Source organism: Bombina bombina, chromosome 1 (genome assembly GCF_027579735.1).
Source record: "Bombina bombina isolate aBomBom1 chromosome 1, aBomBom1.pri, whole genome shotgun sequence".
NCBI lineage: Eukaryota > Metazoa > Chordata > Amphibia > Anura > Bombinatoridae > Bombina > Bombina bombina.
In genome coordinates this window covers 1,416,146,252-1,416,174,178 of record NC_069499.1, presented here as the reverse complement: position 1 = coordinate 1,416,174,178, position 27,927 = coordinate 1,416,146,252, and the positions used below count along the sequence as shown (strand labels likewise).

Here is a 27,927-nt window from a genome sequence, read left to right as displayed (position 1 = left end):
CATGCATTGCGCCTGTCACAGCCGCGGCGGCATTCTGGTTTGAGGGCCTGGAAGAGGCCATCCATACAGCTCCATTGACTGAAATTATTGACAAACTTAGAACACTTAAGCTAGCTAACTCATTTGTTTCTGATGCCATTGTTCATTTGACTAAACTAACGGCTAAGAATTCCGGATTCGCCATCCAAGCGCGTAGGGCGCTATGGCTTAAATCCTGGTCTAATACAAACTTCCTCTAATACAAAACAAGAGGGAACTTTTGCCCAATCCAAGTCGGTCTGGAGACCTAACCAGGCTTGGAACAAAGGTAAGCAGGCCAAAAAGCCTGCTGCTACCTCTAAGACAGCATGAAGGATTGGCCCCCGATCCGGTAACGGATCTAGTAGGGGGCAGACTTTCTCTCTTCGCCCAGGCTTGGGCAAGAGATGTTCAGGATCCCTGGGCGTTGGAAATTGTATCCCAGGGATATCTTCTGGACTTTAAAGCTTCCCCTCCAAAAGGGAGATTTCACCTTTCACAATTATCTGCAAACCAGATAAAGAGAGAGGCATTATTACATTGTGTCCAAGACCTCCAAGTTATGGGAGTGATCCACCCAGTTCCAAAGGAGGAACAGGGACAAGGCTTCTATTCAAATCTGTTTGTGGTTCCCAAGAAAGAGGGAACCTTCAGACCAATCTTAGATCTCAAGATCCTAAACAAATTTCTCATGGTCCCATCATTCAAGATGGAGACCATTCGTACCATCCTACCTATGATCCAGGAGGGTCAATACATGACTACAGTGGATTTAAAGGATGCTTATCTTCACATTCCGATACACAAAGATCATCATCGGTTTCTCAGGTTTGCCTTCCTGGACAGGCATTACCAGTTTGTAGCTCTTCCCTTTGGGTTAGCTACAGCTCCAAGAATCTTTACGAAGGTTCTGGGGTCACTTCTGGTGGTCCTAAGGCCGCGGGGCATAGCAGTGGCCCCTTATTTAGACGACATTCTGATACAGGCGTCAAATTTCCAAATTGCCAAGTCTCATACGGACATAGTTCTGGCATTTCTGAGGTCGCACGGGTGGAAAATGAACAAAGAGAAGAGTTCTCTATCTCCTCTCACAAGAGTTTCCTTTCTGGGAACTCTGATAGAATCTGTAGAAATGAGGATTTACCTGACAGAGACCAGGTTATCAAAACTTCTAAATTCTTGCCGTGTTCTTTATTCTACTTCTCGCCCTTCGGTGGCTCAGTGTATGGAAGTAATCAGCTTAATGGTAGCGGCAATGGACATAGTGCCGTTTGCCCGCCTACATCTCAGACCGCTGCAACTCTGCATGCTCAGTCAGTGGAATGGGGATTACACAGATTTGTCCCCTCTACTAAATCTGGATCAAAAGGCCAGGGATTCTCTTCTCTGGTGGCTATCTCGGGTCCATCTGTCCAAAGGTATGACCTTTCACAGGCCAGATTGGACAATAGTAACGACAGATGCCAGCCTTCTAGGCTGGGGGGCAGTCTGGAGCTCCCTGAAGGCTCAGGGATCGTGGACTCAGGAGGAGACCCTCCTTCCAATAAACATTCTGGAACTAAGAGCGATATTCAATGCTCTTCAGGCTTGGCCTCAGCTAGCGACAATGAGGTTCATCAGATTTCAGTCGGACAAGATCACGACTGTGGCTTACATCAACCATCAAGGGGGAACAAGGAGTTCCCTAGTGATGTTGGAAGTTTCAAAGATAATTCGTTGGGCAGAGATTCACTCTTGCCACCTATCAGCTATCCATATGTACCCAGGTGTAGAGAACTGGAAGGCGGATTTTCTAAGTCGACAGACTTTTCATCCGGGGGAGTGGGAACTCCATCCGGAGGTGTTTGCACAATTGGTTCAACGTTGGGGCAAATCAGAACTGGATCTCATGGCGCTCTAGCAGCGCCTTGGTCCTTCAACCTGGCTTATGTGTTTCCACCGTTTCCTCTGCTCCCTCGTTTGATTGCCAAAATCAAGCAGGAGAGAGCATCAGTGATTTTGATAGCACCTGCGTGGCCACGCAGGACTTGGTATGCAGATCTGGTGGACATGTCATCCCTTCCTCCATGGACTCTGCCTCTGAGACAGGACCTTCTACTTCAGGGTCCTTTCAACCATCCAAATCTAATTTCTCTGAGACTGACTGCCTGGAGATTGAATGCTTGATTTTATCAAAGCGTGGCTTCTCCAAGTCAGTTATTGATACCTTAATTCAGGCACGAAAGCCTGTCACCAGGAAAATCTATCATAAGATATGGCGTAAATATCTTTATTGGTGTGAATCCAAGGGTTACTCATGGAGTAAAGTCAGGATTGGAGTAAAGTCAGGATTCCCAGGATATTATCTTTTCTCCAAGAAGGATTGGAAAAGGGATTGTCAGCTAGTTCCTTAAAGGGACAGATTTCTGCTCTGTCTATTCTTTAGCACAAGCGTCTGGCGGATGTTCCAGACGTTCAGGCGTTTTGTCAGGCTTTAGTTAGAATCAAGCCTGTGTTTAAACCAGTTGCTCCGCCATGGAGTTTAAATTTGGTTCTTAAAGTTCTCCAAGGGGTTCCGTTTGAACCTCTTCATTCCATAGATATCAAGCTTTTATCTTGGAAAGTTCTGTTTTTGCTAGCTATTTCCTCGGCTCGTAGAGTTTCCGAGTTATCTGCCTTACAGTGTGATTCCCCTTATCTGATCTTCCATGCAGATAAGGTAGTTTTGCGTACCAAACCTGGGTTTTTACCTAAGGTGGTATCTAATAAGAATATCAATCAGGAGATTGTTGTTCCGTCATTGTGTCCTAATCCTTCTTCAAAGAAGGAACGTCTATTACACAATCTTGACGTGGTTCGTGCTTTAAAGTTTTATTTACAAGCTACTAAAGATTTTCGTCAAACATCTGCTTTGTTTGTTGTCTACTCTGGACAGAGGAGAGGCCAAAAGGCTTCGGCAACTTCTCTTTCGTTTTGGCTAAGAAGTATAATACGCTTAGCTTATGAGACTGCTGGCCAGCAGCCTCCTGAAAGGATTACAGCTCATTCTACTAGAGCTGTGGCTTCCACATGGGCTTTTAAAAATGAGGCTAGGTAGACAAGGGGAGCGGAGACCATGTTTTAAGCAGATTTTTCAACTGTCCTAACAGGGGGCCATAATTTATTGAATACCACTTTCGTGGGTCTGTATTAAGATTTATACCTAGATATTTAAAGTTCCCTTCTACTACCTTAAAGTCAAATTGTGGAATTTGCCTTTCTTCTTTGGATAACAACCAAACTAGTTCAGTTTTGTCTGTATTAATCGTGTAACCTGAAATCTTACCAAAGTCTTTCACTAATTCCATTAGTCGAGGGATGTTACTGCGTGGGTCTTGTAAAAATAAAACCATGTTGTCTGCAAATAACGATATGTGTGAACGCGTCTCACCTATCTGCATTCCCTCTAATTGTTCCCTGATTTTCCACGCTAGGGGCTCATTCGCAATGTCAAAGAGGAGGGGAGACGGGGGACAACCCTGTCTCGTACCTCTGTGTAGCATGAAGGGCTGTGTGGCTATCCCATTTACAAGAATGGATGCCTGGGGGATCCTATACAGGTTGGACACTGCTTTTACGAATGAGCCTTCTATTCCCATCTTCCCCAGAGTATAAAAGAGATGTTCCCACAGAACCTTATCGAAGGCTTTTTCAGCATCGATCAGTAGTAAGGCTGCTTCTTTATGGTTTTCCCTCTTCCCTTTATCTCGTGAGATCTGCCAATAGTATTGAATGACTGTTTGGACCCTCCTAATGTTAAGGACGGAGGATCTTCCCTTAACAAAACCTGTCTGGTCACTGTGGATAAGCGACGGAAGGACTCTTGCTAACCTATTGGCCAGGATTTTTGTCAAGATTTTATAGTCCTGGTTTAACAGGGAGATGGGGCGATAAGACTGTGTGAGAAGGGGGTCTCGTCCTTCTTTTGGTATGATACTAATATGTGCTTCTGCAAACCTAACAGAGGGGACCACTGTGTCCTCCATCAAGCCATTAAACAACTTCGCCAGAGCCCCTGCTATGTCTGATCCCAAAATTTTGTAGAACTCCGCCGGCAGTCCATCAGGGCCCGGGGATTTCTCTAGCTTTAAATCTTTGATTGTGGCTACTATTTCCTCTGGGGTGATGTGGGAGTTAAGTTCTCCAAGTTTGGTCTGTTCTAGTTTTGGTAGCTGGATACGAGTCCAAAAACTATCTCTGTCTAAATCATGTATGTGCTGTGTGGAGTAAAGATCTTTATAGAAACCGGTGAAGGCATCTTGGATGTCAGTCTCTTTATTAAGTATTACTTCTCCCTGTTTTATTGCTAGAACCGAGCTTCGTTTCTTAGTCAGTTTGGTCACTCTGGCCAATAATTTCCCAGTTTTACTCCCAAACCTATAATACTTAGCTTGCGTTTTGGCATGGGCTTTATTGGATTGTTGTATTATGTAGTTGTCTCTAAGTGTTTTGGCCTCTTTGTATTTATGTAAGTTCATGGTATTGGGATTTCTGAGGTATTTATTTCTTGCATTTAATAGGCATGTCAGAAGCTGGTCCGTTTTTTGTTTACTTTGTCTTTTAATGGATGTGGCGTAAGCTGAGATAGCCCCCCTCAATGCAGCTTTGGCCGCCTCCCAAAAGAGGAGGGGGTCAGCAATGTGTGCCTTATTAATATCCACATAAGTGTGCCATTCCCCCAAAATATGTCTATAGAAGTTTGGGTCCCTATATAGGTAAGATGGGAAGATCCATTTGTTTGTTTTGTGAGCCGAGCCTCCCGCGTGGACCGTTACTGCTATAGGGGCGTGGTCCGAGATTGTTATAGGGTCTATGGTTGCCTCCACTACTCTCGGGCACAAGCTTGAGGAAACTAAAAAAAAATCTAATCTTGAGAGGGTGTGTCTTGCTACGGACATGCATGTGTATTCCCTGTTCTCTGGGTACTTGGCTCTCCACACATCTTGCAAGTTCAATGATCTCGCTAGTGTGCGTATCATCAGTGATTCCTTTTTGGAGTTTAATACTCTCTTAGTTGAGGGGGTGTTTCTGTCAGGGTTAACAAATCTATCAGCGGGGACCTGTGGGGCAATGTTAAAGTCTCCTCCGATAATGAGAGGTGAAGTGGTGAAATTCATGATTTATGTGTGCAGTGTCCTCAAGAATAGTTGTTTTTGGGTCTGTGGTCCATAAACTCCAACCAATACAAAAGCTAGCCCCCAACCTCTAGCTGAATCATGACGTACCTTCCTGATCAGTTCGTGTTTTGCCAATGGTGTATTGTAGATTTTTCCTAAATAGGATTGCTACTCCCCTAGCTCTCTCCTCTGCTCATATGGTGTGTAAATAACCTCCCCCACCCAGCTCTGCTTCAATTTTTGGTGTTCTAGCTGCGATAGGTGTGTCTCTTCTAGAATGGCAATGTCAGTTTTTCTGGAGTGTAAATAACGTAAGATTGATTTACGCTTTTGCGGGGAAGTGATGCCTCCTACGTTCCAGCTTACTACAGATAAATTACTATTCAATATAGTGTCGTTTCTTATGTGTTTGCAGTGCTGAAGTGTGTGGTATTATAGAGTGTTGGGTTGTGATAGCATTGAAATACCTGGGAAGTCCCGTGGGTTTTATGAATGTGCTTTGTTGGCTAAAACTAACCTCCCCCTTCACTTGGTCTCCGGGAGAGAGGTGAGCATCCTGTTGGCTAGATAAGAAAACATTTAGTAAACAATGAAAACAACACATTTGAACAAACATCCTAAATTTAAACAAATGAACAAATTAAGTCTATTTCTTCTCCACCCCTTACTGGTGTTTCTAGTAAGGTTACTTTTTGTGTACAGTACACCCCCCCCCCCCCCCCCCCCAAGAACCAGATTTCGTGGCTAGGTTTCTAAAAAGTTGAAATGTTAAGAAAGCTAAGCTGCAGTAGATTACTACTTTTTGTTCTCTCGGGTACTTCCCGGCTAAAGGGTGGGCTTTACTAGGTGATGGCAGCCAGGGGTCATACCCCCCCAGCCAAGGAATAAGGTTGCCTCCCTGGGGTTTTTTGTTGAGGTGTTTATATCACTAGGGTGCTAACTGTTGTTCTTTCATGATCTATTTCGAAGAACATCTTTCAAAGGGTTAACTAGATTGCTCTCAGGTATAGATCTTCAAACCTATGCGTAATTAAGTCTTCCACCTTGTGAGTAATAAAAAGACAGCCCCCCCCCCACAGAGATAGCTAGTATTTTCTGACCTAGAGAATTTGTATAGTGCAACAGGTCAGCCAGGGCATGTTCTAGTATATGTTTCAAGAATGTCAGTAGCAGAGTCTATTAACTTTACATGTATACAAACCCCATCTAAATAAGATTTAGTATGTAACACTTGGTCCTTTGAGGATCTATTTTCCTCTTTATCTCACAGAATGCGTGAGAAAGCAAGTGTCCCGAGATCTGTGATTGTTTCTTAGGACTAGTCTTCTCTCCTTCAGGTGTCTTTAGCTGTGAGGTCTTGCTCCTGCTTTAGATATTTCTGGAGATGTCTGTGATCCTCGAAGATTTTTACCCCTTGTTGGGTCTGAAGTCTGAGTTTCGCTGGGAACAGCAGCGAGAAGGGGCGGCCAGCCTCCATAACTGTTTTGCAATATGGTGAGAATTCCCTTCTCCTGGAGATTTCCGCTCAATAGTCTTGGAAGATCAGAATTTTTTTCCCCTCAAAGCATAAGGGTGAGTTCTGGCGATATGCTCTTAGAAGTAGGATCTTATCTTTAAAGTTGAGGTATCGGATTATAACTTGACGGGCCCTCTCGTGTTTTTCTGATCTTGATTGATGTTACCCACCCTATGGGCTCTCTCTACGACACGGCATGTCCTCAGGTTTCAAATGTAGCAGAGTAGGCAAGGTTCGTTCAGCGAATTCTATTAAGTCTGTACTGGGCACCGACTCTGGCAATCCAACAATGCGCAGGTTGTTACGCCGTGAGCGATTTTCCAGGTCGTCGACCTTGTCAAGCAATGTTTTATTCTGGGCCTCCAGTGCTGCTATCTTTGTAGAGCTTTCTTTTTGTAGGATTTCTCCATCACCTACTCTCTGCTCAACATGCTGTAGTCTAGAAGAGAAGGTCTTGAAATCAGATGACAATGAGTCCATCCCCGTCTGTAATTGCTCTATTTTGGGGAGGAACAGAGCAGATATCTGGGTCACAATGGGGTGGGTATCTTGCAAGGTCTCCTCTGCAATCTCTGCAGCCATGTTTTCTGCAGCGTGTACCTCAACTGCAGCCTTGGTTTTCCTTTCTTGGTGCTTTTGTCTATTTGACATGGTGCAGGTGGTTTTAACAAAACTAGAGTAGTACTTCTGCATACACTCTCCAGAACGTGTGTTTTCACTTTCAGTAAATAAAAACAAATACAAAGGAGATGCTAAAGTCTTGTAGCCCTGATGGTATGCATAGATAGTCAGGCTCTCATGGTTTGATCATTGCAGCACTTGTCCAGTGATTTTATGTTTGCAGTTTGTAGGGGGGCTCAGTGTACTGCGTAGTTATTTTTTCATACTTGGCTCTTAATTAGCATCTCCCCTCACCACAGAGGTCTCAGACAGTGTCTGCATTTCTTAGTCAGTTTTTAGTATATCTAGAAATCTTCAGGAAAGGGTGTCAGCACTTTGCTTTATGTCTGCAGGGATTTTGTTTAGTGATCGTTGCGGCAGTCTGTATAGTGAAGGCCGCGTGTGGCTGCGGCCAAGGGCAGTGTTAACTTGATATCTTTTCAGTCAAATAAAATAAAATGTTGCCCAAGGGTTCCCTTCATGTGCCTTATATCTATTGGTGCTGGGGGTCAGGGTTTTAAGTCAGTGCTTGTAGGGCCCCTCTGTTATGACTGCTCGAGTCTCGGCACAGGATTAAAGAAAAAAATCAAGATGGCGGCCGCAGCTCCACCATGCGACTCACCAACGGCGGTTCTCTCCGTGTGCTTCTGACTTCTACCTTCGAGCACTTTAACCCTCCAGACCGATCACACCAGGGTGGTCTCTCTTCTTCCTCTCTCCGCCGTGTGGTATATTAGCCTCTCGCTACTGTTGTACGGTTTCTGGGTGAGTTATTCCTTTTGTCTTTCCCGGTGGGGGAGCAGGTCTAGTTCGCTCCTAGTGCTTCGGGTCCGGGCAGGTATAGAGAGCTTCCCTGCCAAGGTTTTGCAGCTTTTCTGGCCGTATTAATGCTAAAAGACTTGGACTGCGAGCTGAGATGTTACAGAGCTCCACAGTCTTGCGTCTTCCCGCAGCGGCCACCCACCGGAAGTCCTGTTTTTTTTTTTTTTTTTAATAATACAAATAATTATTTCATACAGGTGGTGAGAGTCCATGATCAATTACTTCTAGAAATTACTCTTCCTGGCCACTTGGAGGATGCAAAGATTCCAAAACTCCAAGATCTCTATAAAACCCCACACACCTTACTGGTAACCAGTCTTGTTTTTGCCTCCATTGGAGGAAGGTGAAGAAATAAGGTGCTCCTGATCTTTTGTAAGAGGGGTTCTCAAACTGATTTGAGGCCGGCTTCCCCTCAGGATGCTGCTGTTAGCCAAGGGATGTATTGGGAGTATGTGGTAGTGGCACAATTACACCCTATGGGAGTAAGTCACAAATCTTCCACAAACGTCACGGGGACCTGTACTTCTCCTACCCCTGTTGGGTCGTCTATATACTCCTATTGCATATTCTCTGCTGTTATGTTTCAGCACTGGTTTGGCTATCTACTGGATCCCAGTTAGAAGATGTCCATTAGTTGGGTGCCTATGGGTAAGTAAATGAGGGGCACTCATTGTCTTGTTGGGCTACATAGTTTGTATACTGTTGTACTCTGTAGCCTGGGACAGTATTTAATATGTATTTTTTTGGATTTGTTTACTATGGCTCCTTTTTATTTTTAAGGCTCTATTCTCCTTTATTTATTTATTTTTTTGCACATGTTATTGGTGTACATCGGGTTTGCGCGTGTTGGCTGTCGTGTTAGGCCGATTGGGGTAGTGCGCGTTGTCTTTTTTTTCCAAGCGCCGGGTTTTGGTGTGTTTAGGGTTTTTCTTTTACATGCGTGTTACCTTTTCTGTTTTGAGTGTGCTATTAGAACATCTACTTTTTAATGGACTAGTTTTTTCCAGACGTTAGCGCTTTGCGTCCTCTGCTGTTATGGGGTAAGGTTTTCCCTTGCTTTTAGATTTCTTTTCTAAGAAGGACATACTTATTTTATTGTGTTTTCTACTTTTTCGTAGTTTCCACTATATTAGAGCCTTCTGTTTCTGTCCCTAAAACTACTTTAGAAGCTAGATCCTCTGAAAACATTCATTCTAATGTTAAGTGTGTATATTGAAAAATTACTGATATTTTGCCTCCAGTTCAGCTGTGCAGTCCTTGTTAATCATGATATAGAATTATCATCTTGTTTTGTTTAAAACATCTTTGTTCTCTTTATAAAAGAGGTATTTAGTTATTTTGGGGTTTCAAGATCCTAAGGTATATGAGATTAAGTTTGTTTAACTTTTTAATTTTTTATTTTTTTTAAAACCTGCTGCTAAATTTACAGGATTTTTTCCTGATGCTGTCTCTGAGATAGTTTCTAGGAGTGATCTAAGCCAGGTAGTCCTTTTTTATTCTTTGACAGCCTTTATTATTAAACTTCCAGAGTCTGTTCCTAAGGTGCATGGGGCTATATCTACTTTGGCTGTTAACTATCATTCCTTTGGTGGTATCTGGGATCCTTTCTTATGAGAGACTTTCAGCAAGTAGGTTTTCTTTTTAGCCCAGCAATTCAGTATTTCCTATCTGGTTGCAGCCTCTTCAATTTGGCGTAAAACTCTTAGTAATGATTTTCTGAATCCTGTTTCTTTGTTTTAATTTGCAAATGCATTAATTTGTAATGCTATTATTGTCATCTTTTAGGTAAATACGATATGATGTTAGCAGCTCTTTCCAGAAGGGCTTTATGGTTAAAGTCCTGGTTGGCTGATATGGTTTCTAAATCCAAACTTTTGTTTCTTTTCTAGGACAGTTTTTGTTTGGTTCTAGTTTAGATTCTATTATTTCTTCTGTGTCTGGATGTAAGGAGTTTTTTTTCTTTGCCAGGGAAAAAAGCCTCTGGGTAAATTTCTAAAGCTTTTCATTTTTGTTTGTACAAGCAACATTATTTCTCTTTTTCCTCTTAGAAACAGGGATCTTCTTTTTTTATGGAAGTCAAATTCGAATTGGTTCAGATCCAAGTAACATTCTCCCTCATCCAAGTCAAGATAAAGATGGGGCCTCCCTGACTCAGATATTCTGGTAGGAGACTTGGTTTTTAGTCTGTTTAGGGTCCTTGGGTTCTAAATTAGTTTCTCAGGATTACTGAGGGGATGGTTTTTCTGTCCTATGTTCCAAAGTATCCTTTGTGGGCAAAAGGTCTTTTTTTAAGATCTGGAATCCATGGGTGAATTTGTTCCACTTCCAAGTTTTGGAACAGGGGTTGGGATTTTAAGACTCTGAACAATTTTTTTCAGGTATTTTTTCATTCAAAATGGGATCTATTTGGAGTGTTCTCCTCTTACAAAGTCAGTTTATGTCCACAATAAATTTATAGTATTAATTTTCACAAATATCTTCATCAGTTTTTAAGGTTTGTTTTCATGGACAAACATTTTCAGTTAGTTGTTCTTCCATTTGATTGATTTGTCTGCTTCCAGGGTATTTTCAGGTTCTGGGTACTCTTTTGTCTGTGATTAGAGGGCAGGGTATTTTAAACTCCATTTTTACATTAACTATTTTCTTCTCAACAATGAGTTCTCTTGTTCCCCAGTCCACATTCTCTTGTGTAATTAGATTGTCTTCCTGAGATTTCTTCTACTGATTATAGAAGGTTGTAGCTGGTTTTTAGCTTAATTCTAATTCTATTTCCTTCAGTAGTTTTTTTTGCATGGAAGTTTTAAGCCTAATGATAGCCATTTCAGATGCTATTCAGTTTGCTCTGGTTTCTCATGATGCCTCTTCAGCTTTCTATGCTTCTTCTGTGGTGCAGAGATCTTTATAAGTTCTCTCAGAGAAATTATTTGGATCCAATGACAAGGCAGTCCCTGTTTTGATGGCTGGATTATCGGCCTATTTTTGGGAGCTTCTTTTGTTTGTCCCATCTGGTCTGTGATAATGACAAATGCAAGTCTTTCAGGCTGGGGTGCAGTTTTGGGGGTCTCTGAAAGCGCAATGAGGTTTGGTCTCCTTGGGTGAAGTATTTTCCTATAAATGTTTTGGAGCTTCATGTATTTTCAAGGCCCTTCAGAGCTTGCCCCTGCTGAGAAGTAGTCTCATATGTGTTTTCTTATTCAGTTAGTGTCACAGCAGTGGCATATAAAACTCATCAAGAGGGAACTCTCAGTCTCTAACCCATGAGGGAAATCCACCCGGTTATGTTTTAGTTTTTTGGACCTCTCTTTTTTTTCTGCTCCCTTTTTTGTCTTATTTATTTTCCTACCAGCTCTTCTCGTGTCAGCTAGGTGAGATGGGTTTTATAGGGCTTTTATGGTTTCAGAATCTTTGCCTCTACCTAGTAGCCAGGAACTAATTCCCAGGAATAATGGATCAAGGATTCTCACCACCATGAAAGAAGTTAATTTATCAGGTAAGTATAAATTGTTTTTTTGTTATTGTTCATAAAAACATTTTTTTAACAACCCTGTGTGTAAAAAAAAAAAAAAATCAAATGTTGCTCTTTTTCTAAAAAACTGTTGGACACCACTAAGCTAGTCCAACAATCAATAGTTAGAGAATGTTATAATAAAAATGGTGTTGAAAGGTGCAAGGTCACAATGTTCTAGCATTCTCTTTTTTTATGCCTGTTGTCCTGTTGCAGAACTGTTTGTGACAGAGACTTCTCATCTTCGTGTCTTGCGGGTACTGGATCTTATTTTTTATCAACGGATGCGCAAAGAGAACCTGTTGTCTCAGGATGAACTTTGGCTCGTCTTCCCAAACCTACCGGAGCTGATTGAGATCCATAGTAAGACAATTAGTAGTTTTTGTAATACAGCTGCAGATTTGTATAATCTACTAAAGTTTTGACATGAATTGTGGTGTATTTTGAATTTTACAGTTTAATTTTGGTTCTGGTTAACTCTCACCATAATTATCACTAAACCCCTTTAGCGGGAATACTTTTTAATCATTTGAGCAATGGGACAATATACAATATGGTAGTGTTAGGCGTTATCTGATAACCGGGGGTATCACTTGACACTTAGCAGTATTCAACACCTTCACCCAGAACTGAATGGGTTACTTGAAATCTTGGGAACAACAATCAGACAGGCAGCAAGTAAAGTCTAATCACTGTTCTGTTTATTATAAGGCATCACAGACGTTTATAGACAATGGTTACAGTATTGGGGTTAAACAATGACGTAATCATAGCCACACCATCTTACACAGTATGCATGGAACAAAGAACTTTGTTAAAAATATGGAATTAAAAGGAGTATTTTTAGTGAGCGAGGAGTGTCAAATAAAAATATACTTAGTCGCATTGCCAAAGACATAACAAGGCCATCGGACAAATTGAGATAAAGTGTTCAGCTTCATATTTTTCTCACAGCATAATAACTACCTTATAATGAAATATACATTTTGTTTTAGACTCCATTTTAAGATGAGTTCGTTATAAGTAGAGACAAAATGGCGTCATTATGGTTATATATTCTTACAGGTAGACAAAATGACAATAAGGGAATATAGGGAAAAATAATCAACAAGAAAATGACCCATCAGTTCCTACAAATGATGCAAAATGAAACATATTCTTTGTTTGAAGCGTTATGAGTGCAGCACACAGACCAACATAAAATAGCATTTATATTTTTGCTAAAGTCCATAGTCCAGCATCCAGTTTTTTTTTTAAATTTATTTTATTATTTTTTGTTGCTTTTTTTTTTTAGATTCTCTGACAGAATCCATGAAACGGATGAGAGATGAAGGACCAATTGTCAAAGAGATTGGAGACCTCATGCTCTCAAGGGTAACAACAATTTTCTCAACTAGTTTATGTGGCCTACCACAATATTTTCTTTTCTATGACATGGAGAGTCCACAACGTCATTCCAATTACTAGTGGGATATTCAACTCTTGGCCAGCAGGAGGAGGCAAAGAGCACCCCAGCAAAGCTGTTAAGTGTAACTTCCCTTACCCATAATCCCCAGTCATTCTCTTTGCCTTTGTCAATGGAGGTTGTGCGAAGTTGGTGTCTGAAGATTTTAATCCTTTTATGGCTACTTTAACCTGCAAGCAAGGATTAGGGTCTAGCTGTGTCCACATCAATCTCTTGAGTAAGAGTAGTGGTGGCTTTTAGCAGTTAAAAGGCAGCGAGGATGTCTTGCTTTACTTTTAACACTTTGCTACCCTTTTGTAGAAATCCAGAGTTGGTTACTCTGTTCTTTCTTTTCGTACAGGTCCATGACAGGGAAAGGAGTGCCCGCCACACCTAAGGATCAGCATCTATAATGCAGTTGGATCTAAGGTAAGTGCCTTTGCCTTCTAGGTACAGAAGGACAGCAGCACTTAAGAGGTTAACCCTCTTTTTCAGATCCTTTTTTCTGGGACATAATTTTTTTTATTTTTTTATTTTATTTTTTATTAAGGATTCATGTGGGGACAATATATTTGGCACACTTAATATGAGACAATATTTGGCACACTTAATTCAGTAACGAGAGTTGACATTTGGCTAAGGGATGTAAGGGGTTAATGGTGAAGGATATCCTTTATTATTTAACCTGTGACTATGTATTGAGGCTATGGGCTATTAAGGGCTTATTTGTGTTTTAAACGGAAGAGCCATTTTTTAACCGTCTATCACTTTGCACATTTTTTTCATTTAGAAGAAATATTGCGCAGTTTATTTTACCCCGATCATGTGACGCCCCCATTTCTGGTTTAGCCCACATTAAGCATTTTCTATGGAGGAGAGGATCCCCAGCTCTTCTCGTGTCAGCTTTATTTACATCATCTACCTGGATCGTTTAAGAGGAGAGGATCTCTTCAAGGAGTCAGTTTTTTCCTCTTACTAGTGGGTTATTTCTTTTGGCGGTAGGAGCCTCGGGCTATCTGAGGTTGTTTCTAAAAGCTACCTTCTATGGTTATTATTATTACATTTTCATATTTAATTTTCATTGATAATTATTTGAATTTAAAATTACTTAATTTTATTTTCCATTTATTTTATTTTGCAATTACTTGTGGGACTTGTTACCTCATAGCCATGGACTCTGAGCAGGATCAGTCCATCTCTATGGATAAATGTTTACTTTGTTTAGAGACCCTAATTGTTATGCCTATGCAATTCTGCTCCTCTTGTTTAACCAAGACTTTAAAATTTAAGAAAAAAATTTCTCCCTTCTGAGCCTACTGTCTCTCAGGATAAAGCTGTGCATGACATGCCTCAGCTTTCTCCTCAAACGTTCCACGCCTTAATCGTTGCTCATACTGTACCTGGGAATTTTGCTGCTCAGGGAAAACAAAATAAGAATCCTTCCGCTGACTCTAAATCAGCATGAAGGGTCTGCCCCCGGTCCGAATTTGGATCAGGTGGGGGGCAGGCTTTCTATCTTTTGACAGGCTTGGATACGCAATGTCCCAGATCCATGGGTTGTGGACATAGTATTCCAGGGTTACAGGATAGGATTAAAGAAATAAATGTATCAGGTAAGCATAAATTTTGTTTTTATATGCATCAAATTAACATTATTCACTAATTTTATCTTTTCTAGTATGATGGAGAGGCTGGGGAATGTCCCAGGAACAGCGGCTTTGTCAGCTTTCCCTTCATCGGGTAAGCGTAAGAGAATATCTAAACATCTGCCTGATAGTAAGGACAAGAAGAATAGACCTAGGGGTTGGCATTCTTCTAATTGTCGTTCCTTTCGCAAATTTAAGGGACAGAAGTCCTCATATTTCTCTTCCAAACGTGACCAATCCAGGTCCACTTGGAAATCTAGTCAGCCCTGGAATAAGGGAAAACAAAACAAGAAGCCTTCCGCTGACTCAAAATCACCATGAAGGGTCTGCCCCCGGTCTGAATTTGGATCAGGTGGGGGGCAGGCTTACTCTTTTTCGACAGGCTTGGATACGTGATGTCCTAGATCCATGGGTTGTGGACATAGTATCCCAGGGTTACAGGATAGGATTAAAGTCTTGCCCTCCAAGGGGCAGATTTCTTCTGTCAAGATTATCCTCAAACCAGGTAAAGAAGGAGGCTTTCTTAAATTGCGTAAAGGACCTATCCTCCCTGGGCGTCATTGTACCAGTTCCTCTAAGGGAACAAGGTCTAGGATTCTATTTAAATCTAATTGTGGTTCCCAAAAAGGAAGGAATTTTTTGTCCCATCCTAGATCTCAAGTGTCTCAACAAATTCCTCAGGGTTCCGTCCTTCAAGATGGAAACTATTTGTTCCATTCTTCCATTGGTCCAGGAGGGTCAATTCATGACGACCATAGACCTGCATGTTCCCATTCACAGGGATCATCACCAGTTTCTCAGATTTGCTTTTCTGGACAAGCATTTTCAGTCTATTGCCCTTCCATTTGGTATGGCCACGGCTCCCAGAATATTCACAAAGGTTCTCGGAGCGTTATTGGCAGTAATCAGATCCCAGGGAATTGCTGTGGCGCCTTATCTAGACGACATTCTGGTTCAGGCGTCATCTTCTTAACTAGCCCAATCTCATACAGAGATGCTGTTGTCTTTTCTACGTTCCCACGGATGGAAGGTGAATTAAGAAAAGAGTTCTCTAATCCCATGTACCAAAGTGTGTTTCCTAGGGACAATAATAGATTCCCTGTCCATGAAAATTTTCCTGACAGAGGTCAGAAAATCCAAACTTCTTGCTTCCTGCCTTTTTCTCCAGTCTGCCTTTCGTCCATCAGTGGCTCAATGCATGGAGGTGATTGGTCTGATGGTGGCATCCATGGACATCATTCCTTTTGCTCGGTTCCATCTGCGACTGCTGCAACTTTGTATGCTCCGTCAATGGAGTGGAGAACATTCGGATTTCTTTTATGTAATTGGCAAGAGTCCATGAGCTAGTGATGTATGGGATATACAATCCTACCAGGAGGGGCAAAGTTTCCCAAACCTCAAAATGCCTATAAATACACCCCTCACCACACCCACAATTCAGTTTTACAAACTTTGCCTACTATGGAGGTAGTACCCCATAGGATTCAGAGTAAGACCTCCTGTGAGAAGATTTTTTCTCTCACTCATCCCAGTGAATCCAGTAAAAGCTCAGGCTTTCCTGAAGTGTGTTTCAGATATGGAGGTTTCAGGGGTAATCATGCCGGTTCCTTTTCAGGAACAAGGCCTGGGGTTTTATTCAAATCTATTCATTGTCCCAAAGAAAGAAAATTTCATTCAGACCAGTTCTGGATCTGAAAATTTTGAATCGTTATGTAAGAGTACCATCTTTCAAGATGGTGACTATAAGGAATGTGCGGCCTTTTGTTCAGCAAGGACATTATATGTCTACAATAGACTTGCAGGATGCTTACCTTCATATTCTGATTCATCCAGAACATTATCAGTTCCTGAGATTCTCTTTTCTAGACAAGCATTACCAATTTGTTGCACTTCCATTTGGCCTAGCAACAGCTCCAAGAATCTTTTCAAAGGTTCTGGGTGCCCTACTCTCTGTAATCAGAGAACAGGGTATTGCGGTGTTTCCTTATTTGGACGATATCTTTGTACTAGCTCAGTCTTTACGTTCTGCAGCATCTCACACGAATCAACTTGTGTTGTTTCTTCGAAAACATGGTTGGAGGATCAATTTACCAAAAAGTTTTTTGATTCTTCAGACAAGGGTCACCTTTTTAGGTTTCCAGATAGATTCAGTGTCCATGACTCTGTCTCTAACAGACAAGAGACGTTTGAAATTGGTTGCAGCATGTCGGCACCTTCAGTCTCAGTAATTCCCTTCAGTGGCTATGTGCATGGAAGTTTTAGGCCTCATGACTGCAGCATCGGACGTGATTCCTTTTGCTCGTTTTCACATGAGACCTCTTCAGCTTTGCATGCTGAATCAATGGTGCCGGGATTATACAAAGATATCACAATTAATATCCTTAAATCCCAATGTTCGACACTCTCTGACGTGGTGGTTAAATCACTAGCGTTTAGTTCAAGGGGCCTCTTTTGTTCGGCCAACCTGGACTGTGATCGCAACAGATGCGAGTCTTTCAGGTTTGGGAACTGTCTGGGGATCTCTGACAGCACAAGGGGTTTGGAAATCTCAAGAGGCGAGATTACCAATCAATATTTTAGAACTCCGTGCATTTCTCAGAGCTCTTCAGTTTTGGCCTCTGTTGAAGAGAGAACCGTTCATTTGTTTTCAGACAGACAATATCACAACAGTGGCATATGTCAATCATCAGGGTGGGACTCAGAGTCCCCTAACTATGAAAGAAGTATCTCAGATACTTGTGTGGGCGGAATCCAGCTCTTGTCTAATTTCTGCGGTTCATATCCCAGGTGAAGACAATTGGGAGGCGGATTTTCTCAGCTGTCAGACTTTACATCCAGGGGAGTGGTCTCTCCATCCGGATGTGTTTTCTCAGATTGTTCAGATGTGGGGTCTTCCAGAAATAGATCTGATGGCTTCTCATCTAAACAAGAAACTTCCCAGATACCTGTCCAGGGATTCTCAGGCGGAAGCAGTGGATGCGCTGACACTTCCTTGGTGTTATCAACCTGCTTATATCTTCCCACCTCTAGTTCTTCTTCCGAGAGTGATCTCCAAGATCATCATGGAACAATCGTTTGTGTTGCTGGTGGCTCCAGCATGGCCCCACAGGTTTTGGTATGCGGATCTTGTTCGGATGTCCAGTTGCCAACCTTGGCCACTTCCGTTAAGGCCGGAGCTACTGTCTCAAGGTCCGTTTTTTCATCAGGATCTCAAATCATTAAATTTGAAGGTATGGAAATTGAACGCTTAGTATTAAGTCATAGAGATTTCTCTGACTCAGTAATTAATACTATGTTACAAGCTCGTAAATCTGTCTCTAGGAAGATTTATTATCGAGTTTGGAAGACTTACATTTCATGGTGTTCTTCTCATAAATTCTCTTTGCATTCTTTTAGAATTCCTAGAATTTTACAGTTTCTCCAGGATGGTTTGGTTAGGGGTTTGTTTGCAAGTTCCTTGAAGGGACAAATCTCTGCTCTTTCAGTTTTATTTCACAGAAAGATTGCTAATCTTCCTGATATTCACTTTTTTGTACAGGCTTTAGTTCGTATTAAGCCTGTCATTAAATCAATTTCTCCTCCTTGGAGTCTTAATTTGGTTTGAAGGCTTTACAGGCTCCTCCTTTTGAGCCTATGCATTCTTTGGATATTAAACTACTTTCTTGGAAAGTGTTGTTCCTTTTGGCTATCTCTTCTGCTAGAAGATTTTCTGAGCTATCTGCTCTTTCTTGTGAATCTCCATTTCTGATTTTTCATCTGGATAAGGCCGTTTTTGCGGACTTCATTTGAATTTTTACCTAAGATTGTGAATTCTAACAACATTAGTAGAGAAATTTTTATCCCTTCCTTGTGTCCTAATCCTAAGAATCCTTTGGAAAGATCCTTACATTATTTGGATGTGGTAAGATCTTTGAAATATTATGTTGAAGCTACTAAATATTTCAGGAAGACTTCTAGTCTATTTGTTATATTTTCTGGTCCTAGGAAAGGTCAGAAGGCTTCTGCTATTTCCTTGGCCTCTTGGTTAAAGCTTTTGATTCTTCAAGCTTATTTGGAGTCGGGTCAAGCCCCGCCTCAGAGAATTACAGCTCATTCTACTAGGTCAGTCTCCACTTCGTAGGCTTTTAAGAATGAAGCTTCAGTTGATCAGATTTGCAAAGCAGCGACTTGGTCCTCTTTGCATACATTTACTAAATTCTACCGTTTTGATGTATTTGCTTCATCTGAAGCAGTTTTTGGTAGACAAGTTCTTCAGGCAGCTGTTTCAGTTTGATTCTTCTGCTGATGTTTTAAGTTTTTTTCTTCTTAAGAATAACTTATATTTGGGTTGTGCATTATTTTTTCAGCATTTGGCTGTTGTTTATTTTTTATCCCTCCCTCTCTAGTGACTCTTGCGTGGATTTCCACATCTTGGGTATTTGATATCCCATACGTCACTAGCTCATGGACTCCTGCCGATTACATTAAAGAAAACATAATTTATGTAAGAACTTACCTCATAAATTCATTTCTTTCATATTGGCAAGAGTCCATGAGGCCCACCCTTTTTATGGTGGTTATGATTTTTTGTATAAAGCACAATTATTCCAAATTCCTTTGTTGATGCTTTTTACTCCTTTCTTTATCACCCCACTACTTGGCTATTCGTTAAACTGAATTGTGGGTGTGGTGAGGGGTGTATTTATAGGCATTTTGAGGTTTGGGAAACTTTGCCCCTTCTGGTAGGATTGTATATCCCATACGTCACTAGCTCATGGACTCTTGCCAATATGAAAGAAATGAATTTATCAGGTAAGTTCTTACATAAATTATGTTTTATCACAGAGAATAAATCTGGACCCTCTAACAAGAGACTCTCTCTCGTGGTGGATGTCCCAGGAACATCTGTCTTGTGGCACTTGCTTTCTGAGACCTTCCTGGGAGATTGTGACTACAGATGCCAGCCTGTCAGGCTGGGGAGCTGTTTGGAGTTCTCTGAAGGCTCAGGGCCTGTGGTCTCTGGAAGAGTCCACTCTTCCCATAAACATCTTGGAGTTGAGAGCTATCTTCAATGCCCTCTCAGCATGGCCTCAACTATCTTTAGTCCGGTTTATCAGATTCCAGTCGGACAACATCACCTCAGTGGCTTACATCACCAGGGAGGAACTCTGGGTTCCTTAGCCATGAAGGAGGTGACTTGCATTCTGCAGTGGGCGGAAGCCCACAATTGTCTTCTATCTGCCATCCACATTCCAGAAGTGGACAACTGGGAGGCAGATTTTCTGAGCAGACAGACCTTTCAAAACGGGGAGTGGGCTCTCCATCCGGAAGTGTTCTCTCAGATAACCCTCAAGTGGGGGGTTTCAGAGTTGTATCCGATGGCGTCCCGCCAAAACGCCAAGGTTCCAAAGTACGGTTTGAGATCAAGAGATCCTCAGGCCTTTCTGATAGATGCTCTAGCGGTTCCTTGGAGGTTTTCTCTGGCATTTATGTTTCCTCCGTTTGCTCTCCTTCCACGAGTCATTGCTCGTATAAAACAGGAGAGAGCATCAGTGATCCTAATAGCTCCTGCATGACCTTGCAGGATCTGGTTCCCAGATCTGTTAAGGATGTCATCTCTACCTCCTTAGAGGTTACCTCAGAGGAAGGACCTTCTAATTCAGAGTCCTTTCCTCCATCCAAACCTAGATTCTCTGAAGCTGACTGCTTGGAGATTGAACGCTTAGTTCTATCTAGACGTGGTTTTTCTGAAGCGGTCATTAAAACTATGCTTCAGGCTCACAAACCTGTTACTCGCAAGATTTATCATAAGATATGGCGTAAACATCTTTATTGGTGTGAATCTAAGGGGTTCTCCTGGAGCCGGGTGAGGATTCCCCAGATTTTGTCTTTTCTTCAAGATGGCCTGGAGAAGGGGCTATCGGTCAGTACTCTAAAGGGTCAGATTTCTGCATTATCTATCTTTTTGCACAAACGTCTGGCAGACTGTTCAAGCCTTTGTTCAGGCACTAGTTAGAATCAGGCCCGTGTTTAAACCTGTTGCTCCCCCGTGGAGCCTTAATCTAGTTCTTAAAGTTTTGCAGCAGTCTCCGTTTGAGCCAATGCATGTTGTTGATATAAAATTATCTTGAAAGTTTTTGTTTCTTGTTGCCATTTCTTCTGCTCGCAGTGTCTCTTAGCTTTCAGCTCTGCAGTGTGATTCCCCGTACCTTATTTTTCATGCTGATAAGGCGGTCCTTCGTACTAAATTGGGTTTTCTCCCCAAGGTGGTGTCGGATCGAAACATTAATCAGGAATTTGTTGTTCCTTCTTTTTGTCCTAATCCTCCTCCTTATAAGGAACGTCTTTTGCATAACTTGGATGTTGTGCGGGCTCTAAAATTTTACTTTCAAGCTACTAAAGATTTTCGGCAGTCTTCTGCCTTGTTTGTTGTTTTCTCTGGAAAGTGTAAGGGTCAGAAGGCCACTTCTACTACTCTGTCTCTCTGGATGAGAAGGTTGATTCGTTTGGCTTATGAGACTGCTGGACAGCAGCCTCCTGAGAGAATTATGGCTCATTCCACTAGGGCTGTCTCCTCTTCTAGGGCTCTCAAAAATGAAGCTTCTGTGAACAGATTTGAAAGACGGCAGCATGGTCCTCTCTGCATACTTTTTCCAAATTCAACAAATTTGATACTTTTGCCTCGGCCGAGGCTTCTTTTGGGAGAAAGGTTCTTCAAGCGGTGGTGCCTTCTCTTTAGGTCCTCCTGCCTTTTTCTCCCTCCCTGTTCATTCCGTGTCCTCTAGCTTGGGTATTGGTTGCCACTAGTAATTGGAATGACGTTGTGGACTCTCCATGTCATAGGAAAGAAAACCAAATTTATGCTTACCTGAAAAATGTCTTTCTGGACATGGAGAGTCCACGACCCCGCCCTCTTTTTAATTATAATTCAGCAGTTTTTTTTGAGTAAACCTCAGGCACCTTTTTCATCCTTGTGTTTCTTCTTTTTCCATTTTCCTTCGGCTGAATGACTGGGGATCATGGGTAAGGGAAGTTACACTTAACAGCTTTGCTGGGATGCGCTTTGCCTCCTCTTGCTGGCCAGGAGTTGAATATCCCACTAATAATTGGAATGACGTTGTGGACTCTCCATGTCCGGAAAGAAATAAATGTATCAGGTAAGCATAAATTTTGTTTTTATATGCATCAAATTAACATATTATTCACTAATTTATCTTTTCTAGTTTGATGGAGAGGCTGGGGAAGAGGTATGTCAGCAAACAGCCAAATTTTGTTCTTACCAGACTTCTGCACTGGAGCTGATCAAAACCAAGAAAAGAAAAGAAGCCAGGTTCAGCCTTTTCATGCAGGTAATGTGTCTATCCAACAAAATGTCCTCTAACATCTAATAGTTAAAGGGACAGTCAAAACTTGCGGTAACATTATGCGATATTGAAAAATAAAAAACGAAGATCCGCCTGCACTATACCCCTTCTGCCTTGCCTACTTGCTTCTTGAACTAATCACCGTCGATAACTCCCCCCACCGTTACATAGCTACCTTCTTCAAATGATCAGCAAATCAGAATCCAATCCTCGGTCAGCGCTTGCAATTTCTGACCGAGGATTGGATTCTGATTTGCTGATCATTTGAAGAAGAAGGTAACTACGTAACAGTGGGGGGAGTTCGGCTGCCATATTTATCTGGTATTAGAGAAGTTATCGACAGTGATTAGTACAAGAAGCAAGTAGGCAAGGCCGAAGGGCTATGCTGCATGCGGATCTTCGTTTTTTATTTTTCAATATCGCAAAATGATACCGCAAGTGTTGACTGTCCCTTTAAGTAAATTCTTCCTAAGATCTTTTATTTTTATTTATTTTTTCCCATTTCTATGATTTTCTTCTTGTCTTAGTTCTTTTTGCTTTGCCCTCTTTTCTTTGATTGACTTTTCATTTGTTAGTAATTGTATATCCCAACTTTTTATTTCATATCAGTCCTAACTTGCATGTCTTCTCATCACATCCCATTTTTACTTTTTTATGTGCATTTTAGGAAGCAGAAAGCAGCCCTCAGTGCCGGCGACTTCAACTTAAAGATTTGATAGTGTCTGAGATGCAGCGGCTGACCAAGTACCCTCTTCTGTTGGAAAACATCATTAAACATACGGACGGTGAGTTTTTCATTTATTTAAACTGTACAGGCAAAGAATGAATGGCTGCCACTGTCGTCTTTCTTAGTAATATCTATTTTCCAATTCTGCTCTTTTGCAGCTGGAACACAGGAGCATGAGAAGCTATGCCACTGTCGGGACCGATGTAAAGATATCCTTAAATACGTGAATGAGTCTGTGAAGCAGGCAGACAATGAGCATCGGCTAATGGAATACCAGAAAAGGCTGGACACCACTTCCCTAGAGAGGAGCAATAATGCTCAGGCTGCAGAGTTTAAGGTTAGCAATATGAATGGAGAGTTTGTAAACATGGAACTCTAGAATTTCCTAGTTCTTTACTGTGTAAAAAAAAATAAAGTCCATTACTCTACACTATATCATTTTTTTATATGCAACACAAGAGGCCAAAATGTAGTAATATCTACTGTTGGGTAACTAGTAAGTTTTATTATTATTATACTTTATTTATAAGTTGCCAACAAATTCTGCAGCGCTGTCCAGGCGCACAAAAGATAAAAGTATGATACAATATTTTTAAGATACAGGACAAAATGTATCAAACAAATACAGGAGGAATTGAGGGCACTATTCCTGTGGGAACTTACAATCTTGAATGGTAGGAGGGTGAGAAACAGGAGATGGGGACTGCAAGGGTGAGAAGTATGTTAGTACAGAGTTAGATGAGGGCAATTATTAGGTAAGTGGAATTAATTTGTTACTGAGTTGGGTGGTAGGCTTCCTTGAATAAAAAATGTCTTTAGGGAGTGTTTAAAGGGTAAAGCCAGACAGTGCAAGGAAGTGGGTTGGTGCCGTATGAAGTCCTGCAGTCTAGCGTGGGAAGATGTGTTGATAGAAGATGGAAGGCGCATATCATTGTTGGACCTTAGGGGACAGGCTGGATTATATTTGTTGATTTAGTGAGGACAGGTAGGGGAGGCAGCATTGGCAAGGGCTTTGTAGGTCAGGGTGAGAATTTTGAATTTAATTCTGCTGTGAATAGGGAGCCAGTGAGAAGGGGCTTACAGAGAGGGGCAGCGGATATAGAGCGGTTGGATAGGTGGATTAGCCAGGCAGAGGCATTCAGATAGGATTGAAGGGGTGAGAGGCAAGAGAGGGCAGTGTCACAGAGACCAAGAGAGCTGAGAGTCTGTAGGAGGTGGGCAACAGTGTTGAAGGCAGTTGAGAGGTCAAGTAAGATTAAGTATAGTGTAATAGCCATTATTTTTAGTAGAAAGGAGATCGTTATCAACCTTATTGAGGGCAGTATCAGGTGAATGTTTGGGACGGAAGCCAGATTGCAGGAGGTCAATCAAGGAGTTAGAGGACAGGAAGCGGATTAGGCGGTCAAAAACTCGTTTTCCAGGACTTTTGAAGCTAGTGGAAGGGCGTAAGTTTGCAGGAGAATTGTGGTCTATGGAGAGTTTTTGAGGATAGGTTGTGGTTTTTGAATGTTTGAAAGAAGATAGGAATGAACCGGTAGAAAGGGGTAGGTTGAAGATGTTAGTAAGTGAGGGTGGGAGACAGAGAAGGTATTAGAGTTGAAGGAATAGGGCCAATCAGACAGGTAGTGAGGCGTGAGGAAGTCAATAAGGAAAACACTTCATTCTCAGTGGCTGGGGGGGGGGATGCAGAGTGTGGCAGAGGGGGTAACCGGTGGTGGAGATGGAAGATTGCAGGCTTGTGTCAAGATGTTACTTCGGATCGTATGCGTTTTGTTTAAAAAGTAGTTTTAGCACTAAAGGCAGATGAATAGGGGGGTGGAGGTGAGTAGAGGAGAGAGTTGAAAATAGAGGAGTCATTTAGGGTTTGAGCAGTGAGTTGATATAAGAGAAGTAGTTTTAATTCGCTAAGTGAAGGGCAAATGTGTAAGAACTTATAGTGAATTAAATCCGGTTCAGAGCAAAATTTCCTCCAGGCATGCTCAGCAGTCATCAACCATTCGGATATGCTTAGAGCTTTAAAATATTTTTTCTCATGCTCTTGTATAACTGTACCATTAGTGGTTGGCATATGGCCTCAGACCACTGGAGAAATCTGGGACGTTGGACCCCCTATAAACTTCTCTTCTTTCATGCTTGATTCCATTCTGTTACTACCTATTTGGTGTGAGTTAAAGGAATATTAAAGTCATAATTAAACCACCTTGATTCAGAAAGACCATGCAGTTTTAAGAAACTTTCCAGTTTACTTCTGTTATCAAATTGAGCACAATATTTTTATATGAACACTTTGAGGCACCATCTCCTACTTAGCATGTGCACAGTGATAATCCTAACTTTGTTCAACACTCAAGTAGGTATATAAGGTGTGCAAGCTGTCAGGGTATACACCAAATTCCCCAAACAAATATCCATAAGCAAAGAATGCAGCACCACCACCAATTCTTCTTAAAAATGTATTGGACCGAAAGACAAAAAAAAAGGTTTTGGACCGAAGTCCTTAAAGAGTGTTTTTGCCTTGTATGAGTACACATGATTACCCTAAGCCCCTCCCCTCAATAATTCTATACATCTTGCTGCTACTCAATTAATTAAATCCACAGATTCAGAAATCCATGTATCATAATTAATTATTTATTATCATCTTATTCAATTCCTTATCATTCCTATGTCTAAATAATATATACAAAAAGGACTAATTCAATCCCCAACAACTCAAAAAACACAACTATTGATCCTATATCAAACTCTCTTTCCCTTCTAATTAAACAAAGCCCAGTCTAACTCTGTTTATACCTCCAGGGGATAATGTACCCAACTCACAGATCCAAACTGTTTTAAAAGGGTCTCTCTATCGTCCCCTCTCCTAGGACAACAGACCTGCTCTAATATCTGAAACTTAAACTGACTCAAACTATGTCCTGCATTAATAAAATGATTTGCCACTGGTGCATCCAGCCATTTAATTCTAATATTACTTTCGTGTTGATTCATCCTCTCCCTAACTTTCAGGTGGTCTCTCCTACATAGCCCCACCCACAGGGGCATTTAATCAAATACACTGCAAAATCTGTGTTACAAGTATAGAAGCCTTTTATGTTATATTTCCTCCCTGTTCTTGGATTGGAGAATGTGGAGCCCTTTATAAGGTTATTACAGTTTGAGTAGTTAAAGGGACACTGAACCCAATTTTTTTCTTTTGTGATTCAGATAGAGCATGCAATTTTAAGCAACTTTCTAATTTACTCCTATTGCCATTTTTTCTTCATTCTCTCTGTATCTATATTTGAAAAAGGCATCTAAGCTTTTTTTTTTTTTAGAACTCTGGACAGCACTTTTATTGGTGGATGAATTTATCCACCAATCAGCAAGGACAACCCAGGTTGTTCACCAAAAATGGGCTGGCATCTAAACTTAAATTCTTGCATTTCAAATAAAGATACCAAGAGAATGAAGAAAATTTGATACTAGGAGTAAATTAGAAAGTTGCTTAAAATGACATGCCCTATCTGAATCACGAAAGAAAAAAATTGGGTTCAGTGTCCCTTTAAGGCAGGGAAAACATCCTAAACTTTTTTTTTACTTGTCTACTTCTGAACTGGCCTCTTCCCTGGTCCAATATCTGCCCTCACCAAATTGTCATTTAAATTCTTACCCCTCTTGTAAGCACTTAGCATGTGCACAGTATATACATATGAGTCTGTGATTGGCTGATGGCTGTCACATGATACAGGGGGCTAGCAAATTGAAGTAAATTTAAGAATTTTGTAGAAAGAATCTGCTGCTCATTTAAAGTTCAAGGTGAGTGTTGTTGTGCACTTTTTGATTATGCAATTCTGCTCTATTTAATGGTCCTGAGGTTTTTTTTTTTACTAGAGTAGAAGCAGTTGCTTTTCCATACCCCCATGGGACCTAATTAAGGCTTTGCATGTTTATTCTTTTGGATTTTGTTTTTTCCTATATAGGCCATGGATTCTTGTGGCTTTTTTTGCTGATAATACAGTGATTATCAGCAAAAAAAGCCACAAGAATCCATGGCCTATATAGGAAAAAAACAAAACAAAATGAGCAGGGTGCTCTTCTTTGATTGTTCATTAGATTGAGGTAATTTTCAGTACTTGATTTCTGCCAAAGGTGGATCCATCTTGAAATTTTTATTTTGGAGATTGGGGTTCCATCTTTCTGTCTGAATTTTAGGTATGAAGGATGTAAGGATCCTCAATGTAAAAATAAGGGCCAAGAAAAAAAACAACAAGGTAGAGTTTTTAAATCAGTACTGATACAAAAGTGTGAGCGAAAACTCTGTTTTACACTTTTCAATCTCAGTCTTGCTCTACTAGGCACACATTTAAATATAAAGTTTTTAGGTTTCAAATCCCTATAAGCTCACAATGCTTATTCTGTTTCCTGAGTCTTTTGGGCCAATCATCTTTCTCTTCTTTCTAATTGGGTGCTAGCTAGTCTGTTCATTAACAAAAGGCAGCAGGAAATTGAGAAGGCTTCTGAGTAGTTCTTGCTGATTACAGCTGTCAAGAGGCTGTGATAATTAATTTGCAAACAAATAGAATATGTGATAGAGATATATAATTTTTTTTTTTCTTTGTTCACAGAACTTAGACCTTACCACAAAGCGCATGATCCATGAAGGGAGCCTGACTTGGAGGATAACAAAAGATAAAACTATTGGTAGGTAGGCTTGAGCGGACCAAGTGCAGAAGGAAAAGAATATGTCCGAGAAATAAGTGCAGATTTGCAGCACTTTTACCTCTTAGTTTTTTGTTTTTTTTAGGGTATGATTAAGAACCAAAAATGTACAGTTTATTTAGTCAATGTTTTCTTTGTTTGATTTTTATCATGTTATTTTGGTAATTGTTTTTATGCTGGGTGATACCTGGTTTTTCCTTTTTATATTTTACATTTTTGGTCTCACGTCATGAATCAGTGCCTCTTGATCATGTGTGTTTGCTTTATGTGTTTTTTGTTTTGTTTTTTCATATTTTAAACATCCATGATCTTTCTTTCTGGTGTAAAGCATATAGACCCAGAATCCTTCTGTCTTGTGCTTGCTAGCTCTTTCTCTGTTGTACTCCCATAGCTCAGATTTTGGTTCATGG

The 27,927-nt window shown here is 41.0% G+C and overlaps 1 protein-coding gene across 1 annotated transcript in view; it reads left to right on the top strand.

Moving 5' to 3' along the window:
* Window positions 1-27,927, top strand: part of ARHGEF11 (Rho guanine nucleotide exchange factor 11) — a 497,471-nt gene that overhangs the window by 375,911 nt on the left and 93,633 nt on the right. The window contains exons 24-29 of the mRNA XM_053719923.1: window positions 11,873-12,019; window positions 12,951-13,030; window positions 21,949-22,074; window positions 22,757-22,874; window positions 22,975-23,153; window positions 27,424-27,499. Of these exons, the coding sequence (XP_053575898.1) occupies window positions 11,873-12,019; window positions 12,951-13,030; window positions 21,949-22,074; window positions 22,757-22,874; window positions 22,975-23,153; window positions 27,424-27,499 (726 nt within the window). The remainder of the gene's footprint in view (window positions 1-11,872; window positions 12,020-12,950; window positions 13,031-21,948; window positions 22,075-22,756; window positions 22,875-22,974; window positions 23,154-27,423; window positions 27,500-27,927) is intronic.